Consider the following 23515-nt stretch of genomic DNA (forward strand, 5'->3'; position numbering starts at 1 on the left):
ACATTGGAGGTACACTGTACAGCTGGGGGTACATTTGATGTTGCCAATATGGCTGGGGTTTCACTGGAGGCAAACAGTATGACTGGGGGTACATCAGAGGTATGCAGATCTGAGGGATCCATAGTGTACAGTTGTGGGTGCACCAGAGGCACGCAATACTGCTGAGAGTACTTTGGAGGCACATGGTACATTTGGAGGTACATCAGAAGTACGCATAGAGCAAAGTCCAGATCTGAGTGATCCGCCCCAAGCAGCTGATCCCGGGACAGGTGAGTCTATATCCTGAGATTACAGACTTTAAGAGCCACAAGATGGCACAATGGGGGTTATTTACGAAAGGCAAATCCACTTTGCACTACAAGTGCAAAGTGCACTTGGAAGTGCAGTTGCTGTAAATCTGAGGGGAAACTCTGCTGATTTTATCATCCAATCATGTGCAAGCTAAAATGCTGTTTTTTTTATCGTCCTTGCATGCCCCCCTCGGATCTACAGCGACTGCACTTCCAAGTGCAATTTCAAGTGCAGTTTGCACTTGTAGTGGAAAGTGGATTTGCCTTTCGTAAATAACCCCCAGTGTCTTCTGCACCCTGCATTACACCTGCTGTTCTAAATTGCTTAGTAACATAAGACTAACTGCTAGTTACAATCATCGACCCCACGTTCCACAGATCACACAAACTATATGGCCATGAACCCCTGACCATCGCATTTATACGGGATTGTTGGACTTCCCATTCTGAAGCCATGGTCACCACTGTGGAGTTACCTTACTCCTACCACCATGGCCATCAATGTGAAGGTACCCTGCTCCCACCACCATGGCCATTAATATGGAGTTACCCTACCTCACCTACCATGGCCATCGATGTGAAGTTACACTACTTCCACCCACCATTCCCATCAATGTGGAGGTACCCTACTCCCACCACCTTGGCCATTAATATGGAGTTACCCTAACCTCACCCACCATGGCCATTAATGTGGCGTTACCCCATCTCACCCACCATGGCCATCAATATGGAGTTACCCTACCTCACCCACCATGGTCATAAATATGGAGTTACGCCATTGTCCGCCCCCCCCCCCCCCCCCCCCAATTAACCCGTTTGCTGCCAGAGCTGTTTTTGCACATGTTACATAAAACCCCCAAACATTGTATATTTTCTAGAAGCAGACATCCTAGAGAATAAAATAGTGGTAGTTTCATTTTTTTTTATGTCACTTGATATTGCCGCAAAATTTCAGTAAAAAATACACTAATGATTATTTTAGGGCAATCAAAATGCAATAAACTACCCACATTTTTGGTAAAATATAAAAGACGTGGTTGCACTGAGTAAACAGATACCCAACATGTCAAACCTTAAATTTGTGTGCGCCTGTGAAATGGCAACATACTTCAGTACCCTATATCTTCTATAGGTGATGCTACAAAAGCCCTCTACAGGTCATCAGTTTAGTGTGACGGAGGAGGTCTTGTGTTAGAATTATTGCTCTCACTTCGGCGTGTGCGGCAAAATGTAACATGTGTATCGCAATTGACGTTTTCACGTGTAGGTGCCCCCGAGTTGTACGTTTACGTTCGTACATATGTGGGAGGGCCTCAAAATGTTTGGGGGGGATTTTATGTGCTTGGGTGAAACTTTATACATTTTTTTTTTTTGCTTAACGTTTTTTTTTCCTCCATCACATAGTGTCACAAAAGTCCCCTATGTGATGATTTTTTAGGTGACAAGTTCTCTTTAATGAGACATGCAGGGTCTAAAAGACTATGTATGTCTCCTCTGGGCTCCACTGAATGTATTGCAGCAATGCCCTTCGCTTTTGGTAGCTGGGGAAAGGGGTGGCCCAGTAGTGACGTCACACATGTCGCTTTCCGGGTCACAACAAGGGGAGGAGAGCGGACGCGTATCCGCTGTTTTCCCTCCACCTCGGCGGCACCCGCCACGTCGGTCTAAGGCCAGCAGATGGGCAAGCGGAGCCCAGAATACATGGTGGGGGTGCCGGTACTGTGGGTGTGTGCAGGCAAATCGGGTGGCAGCGCAGCCATCCGAATGCATCTGCCTTTCAGCTTTACACACAATGCCAATGGCTGCAGCCACCAGATTGCATGTGAAGCCAGCCCCCGCTGTCAGGTCTGTACAACATACAGACCTGGCAGCGAAAGGGCTAATATGGAGTTACCCCACCCACCATGGCCATCAATATAGTTACACCCCCCCCCCCACCATGGCCATTAATATAGAGTTACCCCACCCACCATGGCTGTTAATAGCACACACTGATCTGGATTCCAGAAACCGACAACATTCTGATGAACATTTTTCATTATCATTGTGTAGCGCCACATATTACTAGTATTCAGTTTGGTGGCTCAGCTAGCAGTCAGTTCTATCAGCCTCTGTAATATTCGTTTCTGTCCATAGCGCACTTGGAGAGAATACTTTTGTCTGCTGCTCAGCTTGGCGTACTCGGCGGGATCGTCTAGGATACATTGGTCACTGCGCAGATTGGTGGTGTAGCTCTTCATGGCCAGCTCTGCACCGGCATGGAGAAGCTTGCGCCAAGACAATGGCATACAAGCCACCTTCTGATAGGTTAGAGTCTCTTCCTCCTCATCATCATCCTCGTCCTCTTCCCAGCCATCGTTTTCCTTGTATTCAGCAAACTCTTCGGCAGACATGCAGAGCAACTGGAAGACAAAGTGTAACCTGTGAATATGGCAGCGCTGCTGTATCTGGAGGACTCCATTATAAAAGAAAATGGCTACTACATTCAGAGTGCGTGTTGTGTTACCATGTGGATATTAGTGATTTTCCTAGCATTTATATAGAAGAATCCCTGTTTGTCATCATCTGGAGTAAGGGTTCTCCCTCTATTTAAAGCTAAAAATTTAAATTAGTAAAACGGGAAGTAATATAAAACGACAATGTGATGAACACACAGAGCTGGAGATTGGAAGAAAAGCACCGGCTATGGCTGGAATCCCAGTACAACTGAGATTCTGGTTATTGTGAAGCATGCATCAGCCATCAGAATTGATTGAAGTCTCCAATTTGAAGCTAAGTGACAATTAATTGTGTATATTATTGTTTTATGCTTAAAGTAATTGTAATTTTTTTTTTGCTTTTTAAATAACAAAAACATGTTATACTTACCTGCTCTGTGAAAGGTTTTTGCACAGGGCGGTCCGATTCTCCTTTTCTGGGGTCCCCCGGCAGCCCTCCTAGCTCCTCTTCTTCATAAAGTGCCCCCACGGAGAGCTGCATTCCATGGGGGCACTTGTGCAGGTGCGCTCCCAAGTCCTGCTGCTGTGTCCATAAACACAGACAGCAGGACTCCACTCCGCCCACCGTGTCACTGGATTTGATTGACAGCAGCAAGAGCCTATGGCTCCTGCTGCTATCAATCTCTCTAATGAAGATAGAGACAGTGGCTGGAGCGATTGAGTTCAGGTAAGAAAAAGGGGGGGGGGGTTCTGGGGGGGAGATGCTGCAGCACAGGAGGAGGTTTTTTACCTTAAAGTGTAGTTCCACCGACATACATACATACAGGCAGTCCCCGGGTTACAAACAACCGACTTACAAATGACTCTTACTTACAAATGGAGGGAGACAATAGAAAGTGAGAGGAAATCTACCCCTAGGAAGGGAAATTCTCTCCTTTAAGAGTTATTATGGAAAAAAGGTGTCTCCACTGATGCTTTATCACCGCCCACGTTTCCCTAACAACCCAAAATTTTCAAAATCCAATTGTCATTGGGACAGAAAGTGAGGTGAAATCTTCTGAACAGGGGCAGACAGCAAAACAAATATACAGGGGTGATAACCCTTCCCTATGCTATCCAAAAAGCTTAAAAACAGTTTTTTTGGAGCTACACTTTAAAAAAAATAAAAAAATAAAATAATATGTACCTGTTCTGACTTACGAAAGCAAAGAGAAAAAAAACTAAAAATAAATTTGTCCAATGCAGTTATTATGATCAGTTCAGAAGCAGATGATGTGCAGATAAATAAGTGGGTGGAAGTCCGCTTTACTGCATACAGTGCATTAATGTGAAAAACCATGAGGGTTTACAACTCTTCTTTAGGGCCCTTTTACACTGGGGCGGGGGGAGCGTCGGCGGTCAGTTTTACCCCCCGCTAGTGGCCGAGAAAGGGTTAAAAACCACCACAAAGCGCCCCTGCAGAGGCGCTTTGCCGGCAGTATAGCCGCACTGTCCCATTATAATCCGCTCCGAAGATGCTGCTGGCAGGACTTTTTTTCCCGTCCTGCTAGTGCACCACTCCAGTGTAAAAGCCCTCGGGGCTTTCACACTGGAGACAAAGCAGCGGCACTTTCGGGTCGGTTTGCAGGCGCTATTATTAGCGCAATAGCGCCTGCAAACCGCCCCAGTGAGAAAGGGCCCTTAACCTACCTGGCGGTATGATTATTTCGGATTTTAGGTGCTGAAAGCGGTACAATTATTTTGCATGGAAATTTGGCGTTTTATATTGTAGGTCTGTAAATCTTAACAATAACACACTTAAATCTGTCCAAACCAGAGTCTAGTAGATATCCCGGGTATGATAAAGTTTGAAACACAAAAACATAAATTATAATATAATAAATAAAAATAAATAATTAAAAAAAATAAAAAATAAAATAGTAATAAAATAAATTTCCCCACAATTCACTATCGCTCAATTCTGCAAGTGTTCTAATTTACTATCGCTGTTTTCTAGCTGGTCTAAAGCCACTTTTGACGTAAAGGGACACTTTTTGGTTGCTATGGACAATCTCCAGTTTCCAGGCAGAAAGAACAGTGTATATCATGTAAAACTGCATGCAGGGCATGGGCCAAAGCACTGGGGACAAAAGGGATGTGAAATCATTTCATACAGTACTGTAATTTGTAAGATTACAGTACTGTATGTGTTATGATTTTTACTTTTTTTTTAATTTGCCGCCAGGCTCCGCCCCCGTGCATCGCGCCGCTCGCAGGGAACGGAGCCTGGCACGGAGAGGCTTCGTCGGAGGACGGAGTCCTCGGACACTGCGGGTGACATCGCAGGATCCCGGGGACAAGGTAAGTAAAGCCGCCCCAGGATCCTGCAATGCGATCCCGAGTGTGGCTCGGGGTTACCGCTAATGGTCCTGAATTTTAACCCCGAGCCACACTCGGGAATACCGCCAGGGAGGCTACAGTGATTATAAACCTTCATTCTTTTTTTTTTTTTTTTTTTAAACCAAAACAACAAACATGTTATACTAACCTGCTCTGTGTAATAGTTTTGCACAGAGCAGCCCGAATCCTCCTTTTCCCGGCGCTCCGGGCCCCTCTTCTTCAGCAAGTGCCCCCAGCAAAAGCCACTTTCCCTGGGGGTACCCTGCGTGCTTGCTCCCGAGCCATCCAGTCTGCATCTATTGACACAGAACGGGCGACTCGGTCCGCCCCTGTGTTGCGGCATTTGATTGACAGCAGCAGGAGCCAATGTCTGTCGCTGCTATCAATCTGCCCAATGAGGAGGGAGACAGTGGCGAGAGCCGCTGCTCTCGTGCACGTCCCTGGATCGGATTGGGCTCAGGTAAGAATAAAGGGGGCTGGGGGGCTCCTGCTGCACAGAAGGTTTTTTGTCTTAAAAGGCTAAGTTCACCTTTTTTTTCTAAATTCCAGCTCCCCTATGTACCAGTATAGCATTAATGTACTTTTGTAGAAATAAAAAAGCCTTCCATTTATTCTACACATGCTTACCTCACTGTCCTCATGGCGGTTTAGAAACACTTCTCCAATACTTCTGCCTTACTACCTGCACAGACTATAGGTCATGACACAGGAAGATGACCAGCTGACCTCATTAGCACACACCCTTCATCATCTACCCTCCTACCTACCACCCACTTCCAGGTGCACTTTTTTTTAATAAAATGCAGTCATTCAGTGATCACTGTAATCACTAAATACGCAGTAATTAGTGTGTCTGTATAAAAGGTAAAATGATGAGTTTCTGGACACCTGACAGACCCTTGCATCTTTCATCCAGTGCTGCACTGGCGTTTCTGGATTTGGAGTCATGGGGAAAGCAAAAGAATTGTCAAAGGATCTGCGGGAAAAGGTAGTTGAACTGTATAAAACAGGAAAGGGATATAAAAAGATATCCAAGCAATTGAGAATGCCAATCAGCAGTGTTCAAACTCTAATCAAGAAGTGGAAAATGAGGGGTTCTGCTGAAACCAAACCACGGTCAGGTAGGCCAACTAAAATTTCAGTCACAACTGCCAGGAAAATTGTTCAGGATGAAAAGAAAACCCCACAAATAACTTCAGGTGACATACAGGACTCTGAAAACATGTGGTGTGGCTGTTTCAAGATGCACAATAAGAAGGTACTTGAAGAAAGATGGGATGCACGGTTGAGTCGCCAGAAGAAAGCCATTACTACGCAAATGCCACAAAGTATCCTGCTTGCAATACGCCAAACAGCACAGAGACAAGCCTCAAACCTTCTGGCACAAAGTCATTTGGAGTGATGAGACCAAAATTGAGCTTTTTGGCCACAACCATAAACACTACATTTGGAGGAGTCAACAAGGCCTATGATGAAAGGTACAATATTCCTACTGTGAAACACGGAGGTGAATCGCTGATGTTTTGGGGATGTGTGAGCTACAAAGGCACAGGAAATTTGGTCAACATTGATGGCAAGAGGAAAGCAGTATATTATCAAAGAATACTGGAGGAACATTTGCATTCATCAGCCAGGAAGCTGAACATGGGACGTAATTGGACATTCCAAAATGACAATGATCCAAAACACAAGGCCAAGTAAACCTGTCATTGGCTACAGCAGATTAAAGTGAAGGTTCTGGAGTGGCCATCTCAGTCTCCTGACCTCAATATCATTGAACCACTCTGGGGAGATCTCAAACACGCAGTTCATGCAAGACAGCCCAAGAATTTACAGGAACTGGAGGCTTTTTTCCAAGAGGAATGGGCAGCTTTACCATCTGAGAGGATAAAGAGCCTCATCCACAAATACAACAAAAGGTAATACCTTCAAGCTGTCATTGAAGGGGGCAATACACGGTATTAAGAACTGGGGTATGTAAACTTTTGATCAGGGTCATTTGGATAGTTTCTGTTGTGATTATGATTTAAAAAGAGTAAACACAGTTGATTGATAATAAATGGCTTCAACCAAGCACCAACCATGAGTGAAAGAAAAGTTTTTGTGTTGTCATTCATATTCTCTGAAAAAAGGCCAAGAAATCATAAAATTCTGCAAGGGTATGTAAACTTATGAGCACAACTGTACTTCCTGGCAGATCACCGTGCAACGAAACACAAATATTTAATAAAGAAAAACATGTGCCGTTGCTCCAGCACACTATGTAGCATTCCTAGCTGATATGTGGGCAGAGATATGGGTGTTACATTCTGGGGCTATTCAAAAAATAAAACCATTCCCATATTTCATGCCTTAGCACAAAAATAAGAAAGCAGAGTAGGGACGGGCAACGTGTAGACAATGTACAGAACTACTAATCACATTTAATTTTTGACCCAAAACAGGGTATTGTGTTGCTCTGTTGAGAGGTCCACTTTTGCTCCAGATTGTACCTGACATTAGCACCAGGTCCAATCTATACACAAGAGGAGGGGTCATTAAACTTTCAGCCAATTAGATGCCACCTCTTATTTTTCTGCTAATAAGGGTGAACAGGTTGCTGAGAATACCCCTTCCAGTTGGGGACACAGCACACAAAGTACTGCACAATGGGATAACAGAGTAGGGAGATTCATACAGCAAGAATATCAGCCATTACCTTCAGAGAGGTCCTCAGCTCTTCATCTGTCAGCACCTCCTCACAGCCGAAGACAAATGCTCCTTCTTCCCCCACCATCTCCATATGGCACAAGAAGGCCCACCTCTCTTGTAGCTTTGCCTTCTGCTCCTCTGACTCTGCACCTACAAATACAACCCGATTATAACTCAGCAGATAAAACCTGAGTCTTGTGGGATAAACCACAGGCACCCAACTCGGCACATCTCCTGCAAACACCACCCACCAAAAAGGAGGACTGTACATAGGTAGACCACAGGCACCTACAGTTGTGCTCATAAGTTTATATAGCCTGGCAGAATTTATGCCAGGGTATGCCATTTTTCAGAGAATATGAATAACACAAAAACTTTTCTTTCTCATGGTTAGTGTTTGGCTGAAGCCATTTATGATGAATCAACTGTGTTTTACTCTTTTTAAAATCATAATCACAACAGAAACTACCCAAATGACCCTGATCAAAAGTTGACATACCCCTTTTCTTAATACTGTGTATTGCCCCCTTTAACATCAATGACAGCTTGAAGTCTTTTGTGGTATTTGTGGATGAGGCTCTTAATCTTCTCAGATGGTAAAGCTGCCCATTCCTCTTGGCAAAAATCCTCCAGTTCCTGTAAATTCTTGGGCTGTCTTGCATGAACTGCACGTTTGAGATCTCCCCAGAGTGGCTCAATGATACTGAGGTCAGGAGACTGAGATGGCCACTCCAGAACCTTCACTTTATTCTGCTGTAGCCAATGACAGGTCAACTTGGCCTTGTGTTTTGGATTAGTGTCATGTTGGAATGTCCAAGTATGTCCCATGCGCAGCTTCCTGGCTGATGAATGCAAATGTTCCTCCAGTATTTTTTGATAACATACTGCATTCATCTTGCCAACAATTTTTACCAAATTTCCTGTGCCTTTGTAGCTCACACATTCCAAAAACATCAGCAATCCACCTCCGTGTTTCACAGTAGGAATGATGTACCTTTCATCATAGGCTTTGTTGACTCCTCTCAAAATGTAGCATTTATGGTTGTGGCCAAAGAGCAAAATTTTGGTCTCATCACTCCAAATGACTTTGTGTCAGAAGGTTTGAGGCTTGTCTCTGTGCTGATGGGCATATTGTAAGAGGGATACTTTGTGGAATTTGCATAGTAATGGCTTTCTTCTGGTGACTCGACCATGCAGCCTATCTTTCTTCAAGTGCTCCTTATTGTGCATCTTGAAACAGCCACACCAAATGTTTTCAGAGAGTTCTGTATTTCATCTGAAGTTATTTGTGGGTTTTTCTTTGCATCCCAAACAATTTTCCTGGCAGTTGTGGCTGAAATTCTAGTTGGTCTACCTGACCGTGGTTTTGTTTCAACAGAACCCCTCATTTTCCACTTCTTGATTAGAGTTTGAATACTGCTGATTGGCATTCTCAATTTCGTGGATATCTTTTTATATCCCTTTCCTGTTTTATACAGTTCAACTACCTTTTCCCGCAGATCCTTTGACAATTCTTTTGCTTTCCCCATGACTCACAATCCAGAAACGTCAGTGCAGCACTGGATAAAAGATGCAAAGGTCTGTCCGGTGTCCAAAAACTCATTGACCTTTTATACACACACACTAATTACAAGCAAACAGATCACAGGTGAGGATGGTTACTTTTAATAGCCATTGAAACCCCTTTGTGTCAACTTGTGTGCATGTCATCAGGCCAAAATCATCAGGGTATGTAAACTTTTGATCAGGGTCATTTGGGTAGTTTCTGTTGCGATTATGATTTAAAAAGAGAAAACACTGTTGATTAATAAATGGCTTCAGCCAAACACTAACCATGAGTGAAAGAAAAGTTTTTGTGTTATCATTTATATTCTCTGAAAAATGGCCAAGACATCATAAGATCTGCCAGGGTATGTAAACTTATGAGCACAACTGTATCTCAGCATGTCTCCTGCTAACACCAGCCCCTGAAAAGAGGATTATACATGGGATAGACCACAGGCACCCATATCAGCACATCTCCTGCAAACACCATCCACTGAAAGGACTGTACATGGGATAGACCACAGGGGCCCATCTCAGCACATCTCCTGCTAATGCCACATGCTGAAAGGAGGATTTTACGTAAGATAAACTACATGGGCCCCTCTCAGCAGATCTCCTGCTAACACCACCCACTGAAAGGAGGACTCTACATAGGATAGACCACAGGGACCCATCTCAGCATGTCTCCTTCTAATGCCACATGCTGAAAGGAGGACTGTAAACAAGATAAATTACAATGGCCCATCTCAGCATGTCTCCTGCTAACACCACCCACTGAAAAGAGGACCTACATAGGATAAGGCACAGGAGCCCATCTCAGCATGGCTGGCGCTGGTCTTCACTCACCTTGCAGTGCAGCTTCCCGCAGAACTGTCATCTGGATGTCGGCTGTATCATTGATGTTGTCTGGATGTGGCTCAGAGAAGCCATACATGTGTAGAAGCTGCCAGTTCCCCATCTGGCCATAAGTATTAAACAGCTCATGGCCCGCTGGAACCGACTGCGTGGTCACCATTCGCAGACAGTCCTAGAAGTAACACAATAAATGACCCCTTCATACCAAACATAGCCTGGAAAATACATGAAACTAAGCCAAGAGACTCACAGCCGCGAACTCCAAGTGCGTATTATGCCGTGCAACATGATTTAGCAGGTCCGCCACGGGAACCATCATTGGAGGAAGGACCTCCTTCCCACAATCCTCCTCTTCATCCTCTATTGGCTCCTGGAAACTGGAAAACACAGGACAAAGAGGGACCTTCCTCAATGTCATAACATACATACATGGTCCTTCATATCAGACTACACCAGGGTGTTCTGGTTTACCACCAGTACCAGTATATAGCGATCACCATTCTATAACCATGTCATATAATATACACAGCCCTTCATGTCACACTGCACATGGGATGCCTCTTTATCAGTCACTGGTATGGCACCAGTACCAGTATATAGCAGTCACAATGATGTACAAAATATACAGTATCTCACAAAAGTGAGTACACCATGTTGACCTTTCAGTGGCCAGTATGAGAGAGTGAGCGTGATAACACCAAATTTAACACACCTGCTCCCCATTCACACCTGAGACCTTGTAACACTAACGAGTAATATGACATCGGGGAGGGGAAATGGCTAACCGGACCCAATTCTTCTGGGAAGACTGTCCACAAGGTTTAGGAGCGTGTCTAAGGGAATGTTTGACCATTCTTCCAGAATGTTGGACGAAAAGGCCTGTCTCGCAGTCTCCGCTTTAATTCATCCCAAAGGTGTTCTATCGGGTTGAGGTCAGGACTCTGTGCAGGCCAGTCAAGTTCCTCAACCCCAAACTCACTCATTCATGTCTTTATGGACCTTGCTTTGTGACCTGGTCCAAATTATTTGGTGATGGGGGGGATTATGGTGTGGGGTTGTTTTCAGAAGTTGGACTTAGCCACTTAGTTCCAGTGAAGGGAACTCTTAAGGCGTCAGCATACCAAGATATTGTATAGTGTATGTAGTCATGGAGTGGCTGTAAAGAGGTTGCAGAAGATCAGCAGCACTGAGAAGGAACACTCACCTGTATGCCATGACAAAGGCCACCAGCCTCATGTAGAGGTCCAGTGTGTGAGTCTGGGGATTGAACAACTCTGGATGTCTCAGTATGAAGGGAAGGACGATTGTCTTATATTCCTGCTCAATATTATCTAGATCCTTACTGACTGCTTCCGGCACCCCGGTGCCCTCCAGAAGCTCCGACCGTTCCTTCTCCGACCTACCAAGGAAACTCACGTCAGACATATAACTTTGCCCAGTGTGGTCATGTGATGTCCTTGTCCCCACCCACAGTTCTCACCAAAACATGGGGAGGTCAGGGGGAACCAGCCGGGGCCACAGCCCAAAGTATGGTGCCCATGGTGAGCCGGCGTCTGTAGCTTCATACATGAGGGAGAGGATGAGGGGAACCCAACCGGATGCGCTGTCCAGACTCTGCTGTTCTGCAAGAGGAAACAGAAGACCTGTCACCAATGGGGAGCCCGTGGACTGGTCCCAGAACACACATTGGGAGGGCATGTCTTCGGCCCGCAGGGGCGGGTTCACGTGGTAGGCGGATCTACCATAGCACACGGTGAAACCTCCAATAGAAGCTGTCATCCCTGAGCCAATGCTGGGCAGGGGTTGGGCTTCCCTTTAAAGGAGAACTCCTCTCTTCTCACCTTCCTCCAGCACTTCTCGGATCCGGGTTGTGTTTTGTGACAACAGAGCAGAGCGGGGGATGGTAAACACAACTTCTCCAGCTGGAATATCCTGGCGGGCCACCATCCCGTACTGCGCCACCGTCCCTTCCATGCCGATGGACACCTGGGGACACAGGGACACTGATTAGAGGGGAAGCTCACCCAGCAGAGGGAGCTCACCAGCACACAGAGACTTACCTTGGGGTTCAGGTGGATTCCAAATTCTCCACACCAAGCCTGGAAGGAAGAGAGCAGATCCTCGTGGGTGGAGACAGGATCATTGTGAGCGGAGACCGGATCTTGGTTTTCCTCCTGGAGCTGAGAAAAAAATATTGACAAAAATTAAATGTAGCTCCGCCCTACTTACACACCCTTCTGACTGTCGCCCCGCCCTCCTTACTGGCCCTCCTTACTGGCCCTCCATCCGCCCCGCCCTCCTTACACACCCTTCTGACTGTCCCTCGATCCGCCCCGGCCATATCCCCGATCTATAATAATAATATCCCGCACCTTTCGCCTCTTCCCCTCCGGACTCATCTTCAACACGTGCTTCCGGATCACTTCCGTGTTAAGCCCCGCCCGCCGAGAAAGTTCTCATTGGAGGGCGGGAAGTGACGTGCCATCAAAATGTTAGAAAGACACACCCACCGAGCGAGCTTCGATTCATTGGACCCTCCAGGCTCCGCCTCCGAGCGTGATTCCAACAGAGAGCCACGCCCACTCCATCGTTAGTGATAAAATTTGAAGTCTACTGACATATCGATACCGATCATCTCCATCAGAGTCATCACCCTGTATTACCATCATCTCCATCCATATCATATGTACTAGAGATAATATTCTTCTCAGTACGGGAGGCGGGATCATCCCAAACCTGGTGTATTCTACCAGGAGATGTGTACATCCAATCCCCGGGCTTCTCTCCCACCCGCCCCCTACTGAGTGTAAGCTCTGCTGGCCAGTCTGCGGATGATTTACCTGCACATTGCATTCTATTGCAGAGATCCACCAATGTGATGGTATGCTTCCCGTGACCGAATCCAACATTAAATCTAGAACCCCTCCCTCCTGACTTTATCTAACCTAGAACCCATCCCTCCTGACTTCATCTAATCTAGAACCCATCCCTCCTGACTTCATCTAACCTAGAACCCATCCCTCCTGACTTCATCTAACCTAGAACCCATCCCTCCTGACTTCATCTAACCTAGAACCCATCCCTCCTGACTTCATCTAACCTAGAACCCCTCCCTCCTGACTTCATCTAACCTAGAACCCATCCCTCCTGACTTCATCTAACCTAGATCCCCTCCCTCCTGACTTCATCTAACCTAGAACCCGTCCCTCCTGACTTCATCTAACCTAGAACCCGTCCCTCCTGACTTCATCTAACCTAGAACCCGTCCCTCCTGACTTCATCTAACCTAGAACCCCTCCCTCCTGACTTCATCTAACCTAGAACCCCTCCCTCCTGACTTCATCTAACCTAGAACCCCTCCCTCCTGACTTCATCTAACCTAGAACCCCTCCCTCATGACTTCATCTAATCTAGAACCCATCCCTCCCGACTTCATCTAACCTAGAACCCATCCCTCCTGACTTCATCTAACCTAGAACCCCTCCCTCCTGACTCCAGTCAACCTAGAACCCATCCCTCCTGACTTCATCTAACCTAGAACCCCTCCCTCCTGACATCATCTAACCTAGAACCCCTCCCTCCTGACTTCAGTCAACCTAGAACCCATCCCTCCTGACTTCATCTAATCTAGAACCCCTGCCTCCTAACTTCATCTAACCTAGAACCCATCCCTCCTGACTTCATCTAATCTAGAACCCTTCCCTCCTGACTTCAGTCAACCTATAACCCCTCCCTCCTGACTTCATCTAACCTAGAACCCATCCCTCCTGACTTCATCTAATCTAGAACCCCTCCCTAGCCGCCGGAGGTGGTGGATTGTCGGTGGGACAGGAGGCCCATTGAGAGCGGCGGGAGGGGGGGACGTCCCCTCCTGCTCAATCTTGTATAACTGGTGCTCACCACTTCATCAGGATGCACTGTGTTGTGGGTGCTCACCACTTCATCAGGATGCACTGTGTTGCGGGTGCTCACCACTTCATCAGGATGCACTGTGTTGCGGGTGCTCACCACTTCATCAGGATGCACTGTGTTGCGGGTGCTCACCACTTCATCAGGATGCACTGTGTTGCGGGTGCTCACCACTTCATCAGGATGCACTGTGTTGCGGGTGCTCACCACTTCATCAGGATGCACTGTGTTGCGGGTGATCACCACTTCATCAGGATGTACTGCAGTGCTGGTGCTTGCTTACTGCTGTTCAGTACACCTGATTCTTTTTGTAGGGACCCTTTCATTCTCTAAATGGGAAGCTGCTACTGACCCGCTGCTCTCCATAGGTTCATATCCTGAATTTGAATCGGACAGTTCCTCCCTGCTACTCAGAATCTGAAAGGCATCCTTAATTGTGAACCTATTTTTAGACATGGCGTTCAGGTGATAATGTACCGCAATGCAGCCTGCACACGGTCCTTCTCCAGTGGTGGCTGAGCTGTCAGTGTTCCCGGCTCTCTTCCTGCCCCTTCTCCCCTCTCTGGCCAAGAGTTAGTCTGTGGGTAATTCGATTGGCCCCCTCTGGAGGCTCTCAGGTACAAGCTGTCATGTAAGTGGATATTTGTTTGTCCAATAAAGTCACACTTTGTTACTCATTGGAGTCCTTAGCCTTCCTATCAGCTGCTATGTATAGATTGCCCAGAGATGGTGAAAACCTGGCCCCCATAGAGGCCCCGCACTTCTGGAGGTAATGGTCCCTGTCGAACACAAAGAAATTATATGTAGGCAAATATTCCAGACTCATCAAAATAAACTCCTGTAGGGCAAGTGAAAACCGTCCTGATCTACCTAAAAAATATGAAACCGCCTGCAAGCCTAAGGTATGTGTGATGGAGGAATAGAGGTTATAAACATCACATGTGATCCAACTGTAATCACTTTTCCACTCTAAATCTAAATTAACAAAAGTTGTTTGGTGTCCCGGAGGAAGCCCAGTAAATCCATCACCAATGGCTGCGATTGTTGGTCTATCCATTGACCTAAACGCTCATTTAATGAGCCTATTCTGGCCACAATGGGTCTGCCTGTGAGGGGATTTAACCCCTTATGTACTTTCGGAAGGTGATAGAAAACCAGCATTACTGGGAACTCAGGGATGAATATTTCTTTCTCCTTGGGTGTAAAAATCCCCACTGTTACAGCTTTGTCTATAAGATTGGTAGAGTTCTTTTTAAAAAGACTCGGTAGGGTCACCCCTTAACTTACAGTAAGTAGCCGTATCTGATAATTGCCGCAGCGTTTCACTCCTGTAACTCGCTGAGTCCAGGACCACCAAACCACCTTGTCTGTCTTTAGGTAGATCAGGACGGCTTTCACTTGCTCTACAGGAGTTGTTTTTGATGAGTCTGGAGTATTTACATACTCATAATTTCTTTGTGTTTGACGGGGACCAGAAGTGCGGGGCCTCTATGGGGGCCAAGTTCTCACCTTCCCTGGCCAATCTATGCATGGGATGGTGGGAAAAGTTCCGCATTTTTGGGCCTGATAGTCCCCGCCGAAGGGACACTGTATTTTACTGCAGATATATTGATGACCTCCTCTTTGTGGTTTCTGGACAGCACGTCAGTCTTGATGTATGGTTGCATTACATGAATGAGAACCAACTAAATCTAATGCTGTGTACACACGAGCGGACTTTACGGCAGACTTTGCCCGGCGGACTTTTCAATGGACTTTTTGACGGACTTTCTGAATGAACGGACTTGCCTACACACAATCCACCAAAGTCCGTCGAATTCGTACGTGATAACGTACGACCGGACTAAAACAGGGAAGTTCATAGCCAGTAGCCAATAGCTGCCCTAGCGTGGCTTTTTGTCCGTCGGACTAGCATACAGACGAGCAGAATTTTCGACCGGACTCGAGTTCAACGGATAGATTTAAAACATGTTTCAAATCTAAGTCCGTCCAACTTTTGAGAAAACAAAGTCCGCTGGAGCCCACACACGATCGAATTGTCCGACCAAATCCCATCCGCCGGGCAAAGTCTGCCGTAAAGTCCACTCATGTGTACGCGGCATAAGATTCACTAGATACCATGATATGGTGTCCATTGAGTTTTTACATGTGGTGTTAACTGGGGACAGTGATAGAATCACTTCCAGCTTATACAGGAAACCCACTGCAGGGAACACCCTGTTGAGGGCTGATTCTAGTCATCCAGGACACACAATAAAAAGTATTCCAGTGGGCCAATTTCTCAGGCTGAAACATTTGTGCAGCAAAAATGTGGACTTCAAACAGGAAGCCATTCGTATGGCCTCCAGATTTGAGGCAAGAGGGTATCCCAAGTCCGTCATCAATAGGGCATTCTATTGCTGATAAAACTACTTGATGCAAAATATTAACAGATAAAACCTCTTTGAAGGGTAAATATAAAAATGGGGATTTTAATCAGTCTGCTTGCATCCCCGTTTTTTTTTCTACACCATACAGTGCAGAATTTAACAAAATCAAGAAGGTCATCGTTAAGTATCTTTCTGTACTGTCAAGTGATCCCGTTTATGCTCAGATACTTTCCAATGGGATTCGGACTGTCTCTAGGAGGGCACCCTCGCTTGGCAGATGGCTATCACCCAGTCTTTACACAAATACAACAGGACCTACACATTGGCCACAATTTAAGGGTACATTTAAATGCGGTATTAACAGTTGTGCATATTGTTCTTTTATTAAAAGGGGTAACACAGTCCTTTCAGTTACAACAGGGAAATCTTACAAAATCTCCTCCTTCATTAACCACTTAAGCCCCGGACCATTTTGGCTGGCCAAAGACCAGAGCACATTTTGCGATTCGGCACTGCGTCGCTTTAACTGACAATTGCGCGGTCGTGCGACGTGGCTCCCAAACAAAATTGACGTCCTTTTTTTCCCAAAAATAGAGCTTTCTTGTGGTGGTATTTTATCACCTCTGAGGTTTTTATTTTTTGCGCTATAAACAAAAATAGAGTGACAATTTTGAAAAAAAACGCATTATTTTTTACTTTTTGCTATAACAAATATCCCCAAAAAATATATAAAAAAAAATTTTTTTCCTCAGTTTAGGCCGATACGTATTCTTCTACATATTTTTGGTAAAAAAAATTGCAATAAGTGTTTATTGATTGGTTTGCGCAAAAGTTATAGCGTCTACAAAATAGGGGTTAGTTTTATGGCATTTTTATTAATAATTTTTTTTTACTAGTAATGGCGGCGATCTGCGATTTTTATCGTGACTGCGACATTATGGCGGACACATCGGACAATTTTGACACATTTTTGGGACCATTGGCATTAATACAGTGATCAATGCTAAAAAATTGCATTGATTACTGTAAAAATGTCACTGGCAGTGAAGGGGTTAACCACTAGGTGGCGCTGTAGGGGTTAAAGTTGTCCTAAGGCGTGTTTCTAACTGTGGGGGGGCGTGGCTACGTGTGACACATCACTGATCATAGCTCCCGATCACAGGGAGCTATGATCAGTGACATGTCACTAGGCAGAACGGGGAGATGCTTGTTTACATTAGCATCTCCCCGTTCTTCAGCTCCGTGAGACGATCGCGGGTATCCCTGCGGACATTGAGTCTGCGGGACCCGCAATCCTACTTACGGAGCTTGCGGCGGTAAATTCAAATTTGCCCAGCCGTGCCACTCTGCCGATGTAAATGTACATGCGGTGGTCGGCAAGTGGTTAATTGCAACACGCGCTTCTTAGTGTACGTTATTACATACGCATTATGCCCCATTCAACATGTGGGAAGGATGACACGTAGGTTGAGGGATCGTCTCTACGACCACCTCCGTGATAGTGAGAAAAATCATTCCACCAGTGTGGCCCGTCGTTGGAATGACCATCACCACAAAAATGTGTCCAGTTTGGTCATCCAGGGTATGGAATAAATAGTTAAGCCACCCAGAGTTGGCGACAAATTCAGAATTTTGTGTAAACAAGAAGTTTATTGGATCTTCAGTTTAAATACTATAAAACCAGCAGGCCTTAACTTTGAGTGGGACGTGTCTCACTTTTTCGAGTGAGACGCGTTTTTAGGGTAACTTAGTATGACCAAAGGTCCCTTTATATTGTCATTTATACATCTAATTCATGGTGATGGAAAACATGTGATGTAGCATGATGACCACTCGTTTAAATTTACCTCACCTTTTTGTCCTCTTTTTTTTTTCCTTCTTCTTTTCCTCTTGAAATTTATGTCACAAATTATTAAATATTAATTGATATGACTGATATGACTAACAATACTATGGATTTTTTCTACTGATTGATTTATTTATCTCATTCTTCCTCTTGTGTCTCATATAGATTAGTGTATATATCAAGTAACTACATGTATAATTATACATTTATACTTTTCATGAGGTTACTTTTTCTTCTTCTGAACTAACAAAGGGTCTTTCTCATTTTACAATTTACAAATACCGGACTGGTGACCCCACAATAGGGATAAAACTTTTTCGCAGAAGAGAGTTTAACAAGACTCGTGGCCACTCATTAAAATTAGAAGAAAAGAGGTTTAACCTTAAACTACGTAGATTGTTCTTTACTGTAAGAGCGGCAAGGAAGTGGAATTCCCTTCCACAGGCGGTGGTCTCAGCGGGGAGCATTGATAGCTTCAAGAAACTATTAGATCAGTGGTTCTCAACTCCAGTCCTCGGGACCCACAAACAGGCCAGATTTTAAGTATTGCCTTGGGGAGATGCAGACTAAAATACTGCAATCACTGAGCAGCAAGTGATATCACCTGTGATGTATTTCAGTTATCTTGCAAACCTGGCCTGTTGGTGGGTCCTGAGGCCTGGAGTTGAGAACCACTGTATTAGATAATCACCTGAATGACCACAACATACAGGGATATATAATGTAATACTGACACATAATCACACACATAGGTTGGACTTGTCTTTTTTCAACCTCACCTACTATGTAACTATGTCATTCACAAGTCTATCGGAGGCCCACCACAAGGGAGGGGGTTCATGCGTTAAATACAGTATGTTCATAGCAATCCTCAGTTATTTTTCTTGTGCACATGTCATTGGAACAAAAACATTCTTCCAACAATTATTTTACTTATACATTATTGTTTCATTTTATCTGTGATTTATGATCTGTATATCAATTAATTTATGATCTGCATATTAATTGTTTTATATATTGTCACATTGACACATATGAAATCTTTAATTTCATTTAATTTAATGTGATTTGGTATAATATTGGTTTAAATCTTCACTTATCTCGTTATAAAAGCATTATTTATTTATGGTCTTGTTGTTTCACATGGGATGCTCTGTGAAGGGGATGCAGATTGTGGATGGTTTCCTTGATAAGGTGCCTCACATGCCTGCACCTGCTTCGGAGTTCTCCTTCATGTGTTTCTTGTTTTGATTGTGCAGGGGGGGTGGCCTTGATGAAAATTATTTTGATTGGCCATTTACCCCTATTTATATGCACAAACAATGTTATACTAGCTATGATTAAGCACCGACCTACGCTGTGAAACGCGTTAACCATTACCACTACCTCTGCATAGCATGCACTGATTGTTTCGGATTTTATATTTCACAATAAAGGTGTTGTATCGGTGTGCGGCCGTCCACGATTTTTCTTGCTCTTTGATCCATTGCAGAGCCTGCACCTGTTTGCCCTAACAGGGCGTGTGTTTCATGGAACTTCTGTCTGGAGCGGCATCTTTCTCCCCAAGAAGGTTAAGGCAGTTCTGGAAAATAATGGTGGCCACACAAAATGTTTGGGATGAAGGAACTTAACTGGCCTGCACAGAGTCCTGACCTCAACACCTGCTAGAACACCTCTGGGATGAATTAGAGCAGAGACTGTGAGCCAGGCCTTCTTGTCCAACATCAGTGCCTGACCTCACAAATGCCCTTCTGGAGAAATGGTCAAATATTCCCATAGACACACTCCTTAACCTTGTGGACAGCCTTCCCAGAAGAATTTAAGTGGTTATAGCTGCAAAGGGTGGACCAACTCAATACCTACGGACTAAGACTGGGATGCCCTTAAAGTTCACGTGCCTGTAAAGGCAGGCGTCCCAATTCTTTTGGTATTATTTTTAAAAGATATTTTATTACAACATGTATCATACCTTTAAATCCGTTATCATAAAACAACTGGGTGATGATCACTCCCAACACAACACATACAGTGAGGGAAAAAAGCATTTGATCTCCTGCAGATTTTGTACGTTTGCCCACTGACAACAAAATGATTTGTTTATAATTTTAATGGTAGGTTTATTTTAACAGTGAAAGACAGAATACCAACAAAAATATCCAGAAAAACGCATTTCAAAAAAGTTATAAATCGATTTGCATTTTAATGAGTGAAATAAGTATTTGACCCCTTCACAAAACATGACTTAGTACTTGGTGGCAAAACCCTTTTTGGCAATCACAGAGGTCAGACGTTTCCTGTAGTTGGCCACCAGGTTTGCGCACATCTCAGGAGGGATTTTTTTCCACTTCTCTTTGCAGATCCTGTCCAAGTCATTAAGGTTTCAAGGCTGACATTTAGTAACTCGAACCTTCAGCTCACTGCACATATTTTATATGGGATTAAGGTCTGGAGACTGGCTAGGCCACTCCATGACCTTAATGTGCTTCTTTTTGAGCCACTCCTTTGCTGCCTTGGCCGTGTGTTTTGGGTCATTGTCATGCTGAAATACCCATCCACAACCCATTTTCAATGTCCTGGCTGAGGGAAGGAGGTTCTCACCCAAGATTTGACGGTACATGGCCTTGTTCATCATACATTTGATGCAGTGAAGTTGTCCTGTCCTCTTTGCAGTAAAACACCCCCGAAGCATAATGTTTCCACCTCCATGTTTGATGATGGGGATGGTGTTCTTGGGGTCATAGGCAGCATTCCTCCTCCTCCAAACATGGCGAGTTGAGTTGATGCCAAAGAGCTTGATTTTGGTCTCATCTGACCACAACACTTTCACCCAGTTCTCCTCTGAATCATTCAGATGTTCATTAGCAAACTTCAGACGGGCCTGTACATGTGCTTTCTTGGGAAGGGGGACCTTGCACACGCTGCAGGATTTCAGTCCCTTACAGCGTAGTGTGTTACCAATTGTTTTCTTGGTGACTATGGTCCCAGATGCCTTGAGTTCATTGACAAGATTCTCCCGTGTAGTTCTGGGCTGATTCCTCAACGTTCTCATGATTATTGAAACTCCACGAGGTGGAAACTTGCATGGAGCCCCAGACCGAGGGAGATTGACAGTTATTTTGTGTTTCTTCCATATACAAATAATTGCACCAACTGTTGTCATCCTCTCACTAAACTGCTTGGTGATGGTCTTGTAGCCCATTCCAGCCTTGTGTAGATCTACAATCTTGTCCCTGACATACTTTGACAGCTCTTTTGTCTTGGCCATGGTGGAGAGATTGGAATCTGATTGCTTCTGTGGACAGGTGTCTTTTATACAGGTAACAAACTGAGATTAGGAGTACCCCCCTTAGGAGCACTCCTAATCTCAGCTTGTTACCTGTATAGAAGAAACCTGGGAGCCAAAAATCTTGATGATTGATAGGGGATCAAAAAACTTAGTTCACTCATTAAAATGCAAATCAACTTATAACTTTTTTGAATTGCGTTTTTCTGGATATTTTTGTTGTTATTCTGTCTCTCGCTGTTAAAATAAACCTACCATTAAAATTACAGACTGATCATTTCTTTATGAGAAAACTCATGTACAAAATCAGCAGGGGATTAAATACTTTTTTCCCTCACTGTACATACTGTTTGTAGCAATATGGACTACAAGCATAAAGCACCGTACCTTCTAGCATTTCAAAGTATCGTCTGTCCCTCTAGTGATCAATGTATCCAGTGACATCATATCTGTGTGCCAACTAAAAAGATTGTGGGACGAATAGTCCTCCTGTCAGATAATTGCTTTGCACGATTGTGTGCCAGGACTACATACCCCAGGGATCTTTGCTGTCATCTGAAGATTGCTGAGAGTAGCTATAAAAGCAGCAGAAGCCAGAGGGCCTCTTCCTCCTGGGCCTGATGCAAGACAGACCTCTTTGTGCAACAGTGAGAGAGAGGTCGCGGACTACCATGCGGAGTCTTACTTCCAACGCATGGCCTGAGAGGCCTAGCTCTGTTGTTCGCTGTCGGACATCCTTTCCGGCACCACTTCGGTCGCCTGCCTGTTGGTATGTGTGGCCATGTTTTGGGAATTTCTCTTAGATAAAATAGCTGTCCAAAATACCAAGCCATTGACTCTGATTTAAAGCACCTGTGCAAGATAAAGGAAAACCTGTATACGTGGCCTGTTGGGGGTACTTGAGGACACGGTTGGGAACCACTGCCCTACGAACCCTATTATGTTTAGCAGCTTTAAGTGAGCCTACTAGTATCCCTGACCTATGTAGCACCCTCTACTTTAGGTAGGTGCTAGAAGTAAGATTTTTGTTAGAGCAGGTCAATTTAGGCAGGCCTAGCTGGAAGCTAGGCCTGTTTGTTTTGATCTGTGAGGGCTGGGAGTGGCCTAGAGTAGCAGCAGGTGACTCACATGAAGCATCACTTCTCGGTTACCTCCCTCTGGCTTCTAGAGGATTCTAGAAGGGAGGAGGGGAAGAGAGGTAGAGCTGCCTGGGGTGTTCTAAGGAGCCCTGGCCAATCCCCAACATGGATTGGCAGGGACAGGCCTCCTTAAATATCTAGAGTCAGCCCTGCTGGTGTAGAGTTGTTGGGTGGAAGAAGCTGTAGATGGAGCACTAGGTTGTCGGGGCCTTTGAGGTGCTCCCCAATCTGGGGAGGGGGGGTGACATTGGACCTGTGAGGTTTGGGTGCAAATCGGAGCTTTGCTGAGAAACAAAGGAGGATCTGGACAGGAGGCTCAGAGAGGGACAGAGAAGGGCAACGGGAGCTAGTGTTGCCGGGCAAGTCTCCAGGAGGGATCCACTGGAGTACAGCCAGGAGCTCTGGTGAGTGACAGGCACAGTTGGAAGAGCTGGGGAGGCATGCCGGAGTGGACTGGGAGAGTGCAGTCTGAGATGGATGTAGAGTCAGCAGGGGATACTGTGATGTTCCTGGGCAGTTAAGTTGGGCAGCTGCAGCCAGGAGGGCTGACAGGGCCTGAAGAGGACTAACTAGGAGCAGTAGTCCACCAAGGTCAGCTAGCACTAAAGACTTTCGTATTGCTACACTAAAGGGGCCCGTGGTCCCTGCCTGCAAATGGCAGTTGCTAACGCCTGACCGAGTCAGAGTTGGGCCTACCATGTGCTAGCTGTACCAGGAACCAAGTATTGTACAGGCGAGAGAGGAACAGTCTACAAATAAGCATTGTGCTGG

At 45.2% G+C, this 23515-nt stretch overlaps 1 protein-coding gene across 2 annotated transcripts; it reads right to left on the minus strand.

Annotated features, from left to right (window-relative positions):
- Positions 1–2309: 2309 nt before the first annotated feature.
- SETD6 (SET domain containing 6, protein lysine methyltransferase) lies at positions 2310–12710 on the minus strand. 2 transcript variants are annotated; one of them, XM_073605617.1, is made up of 9 exons: positions 12571–12710; positions 12259–12378; positions 12040–12184; positions 11679–11820; positions 11403–11597; positions 10449–10575; positions 10190–10370; positions 7806–7948; positions 2310–2692 (listed from the first exon to the last, which is right to left on the minus strand). In XM_073605617.1, exons 1-9 carry the CDS (start codon positions 12595–12597, stop codon positions 2375–2377), a joined length of 1398 nt encoding a protein of 465 aa, XP_073461718.1. In that variant the 5' UTR covers positions 12598–12710; the 3' UTR covers positions 2310–2374. The 2 variants fall into 2 exon arrangements, with proteins under 2 accessions (XP_073461718.1, XP_073461717.1); XM_073605616.1 differs by lacking the exon at positions 12571–12710 and adding an exon at positions 12507–12554.
- Between the last annotated feature and the right edge of the window lie 10805 nt (positions 12711–23515).

Source organism: Aquarana catesbeiana, linkage group LG11 (assembly GCF_042186555.1).
Source record: "Aquarana catesbeiana isolate 2022-GZ linkage group LG11, ASM4218655v1, whole genome shotgun sequence".
Lineage (NCBI taxonomy): Eukaryota > Metazoa > Chordata > Amphibia > Anura > Ranidae > Aquarana > Aquarana catesbeiana.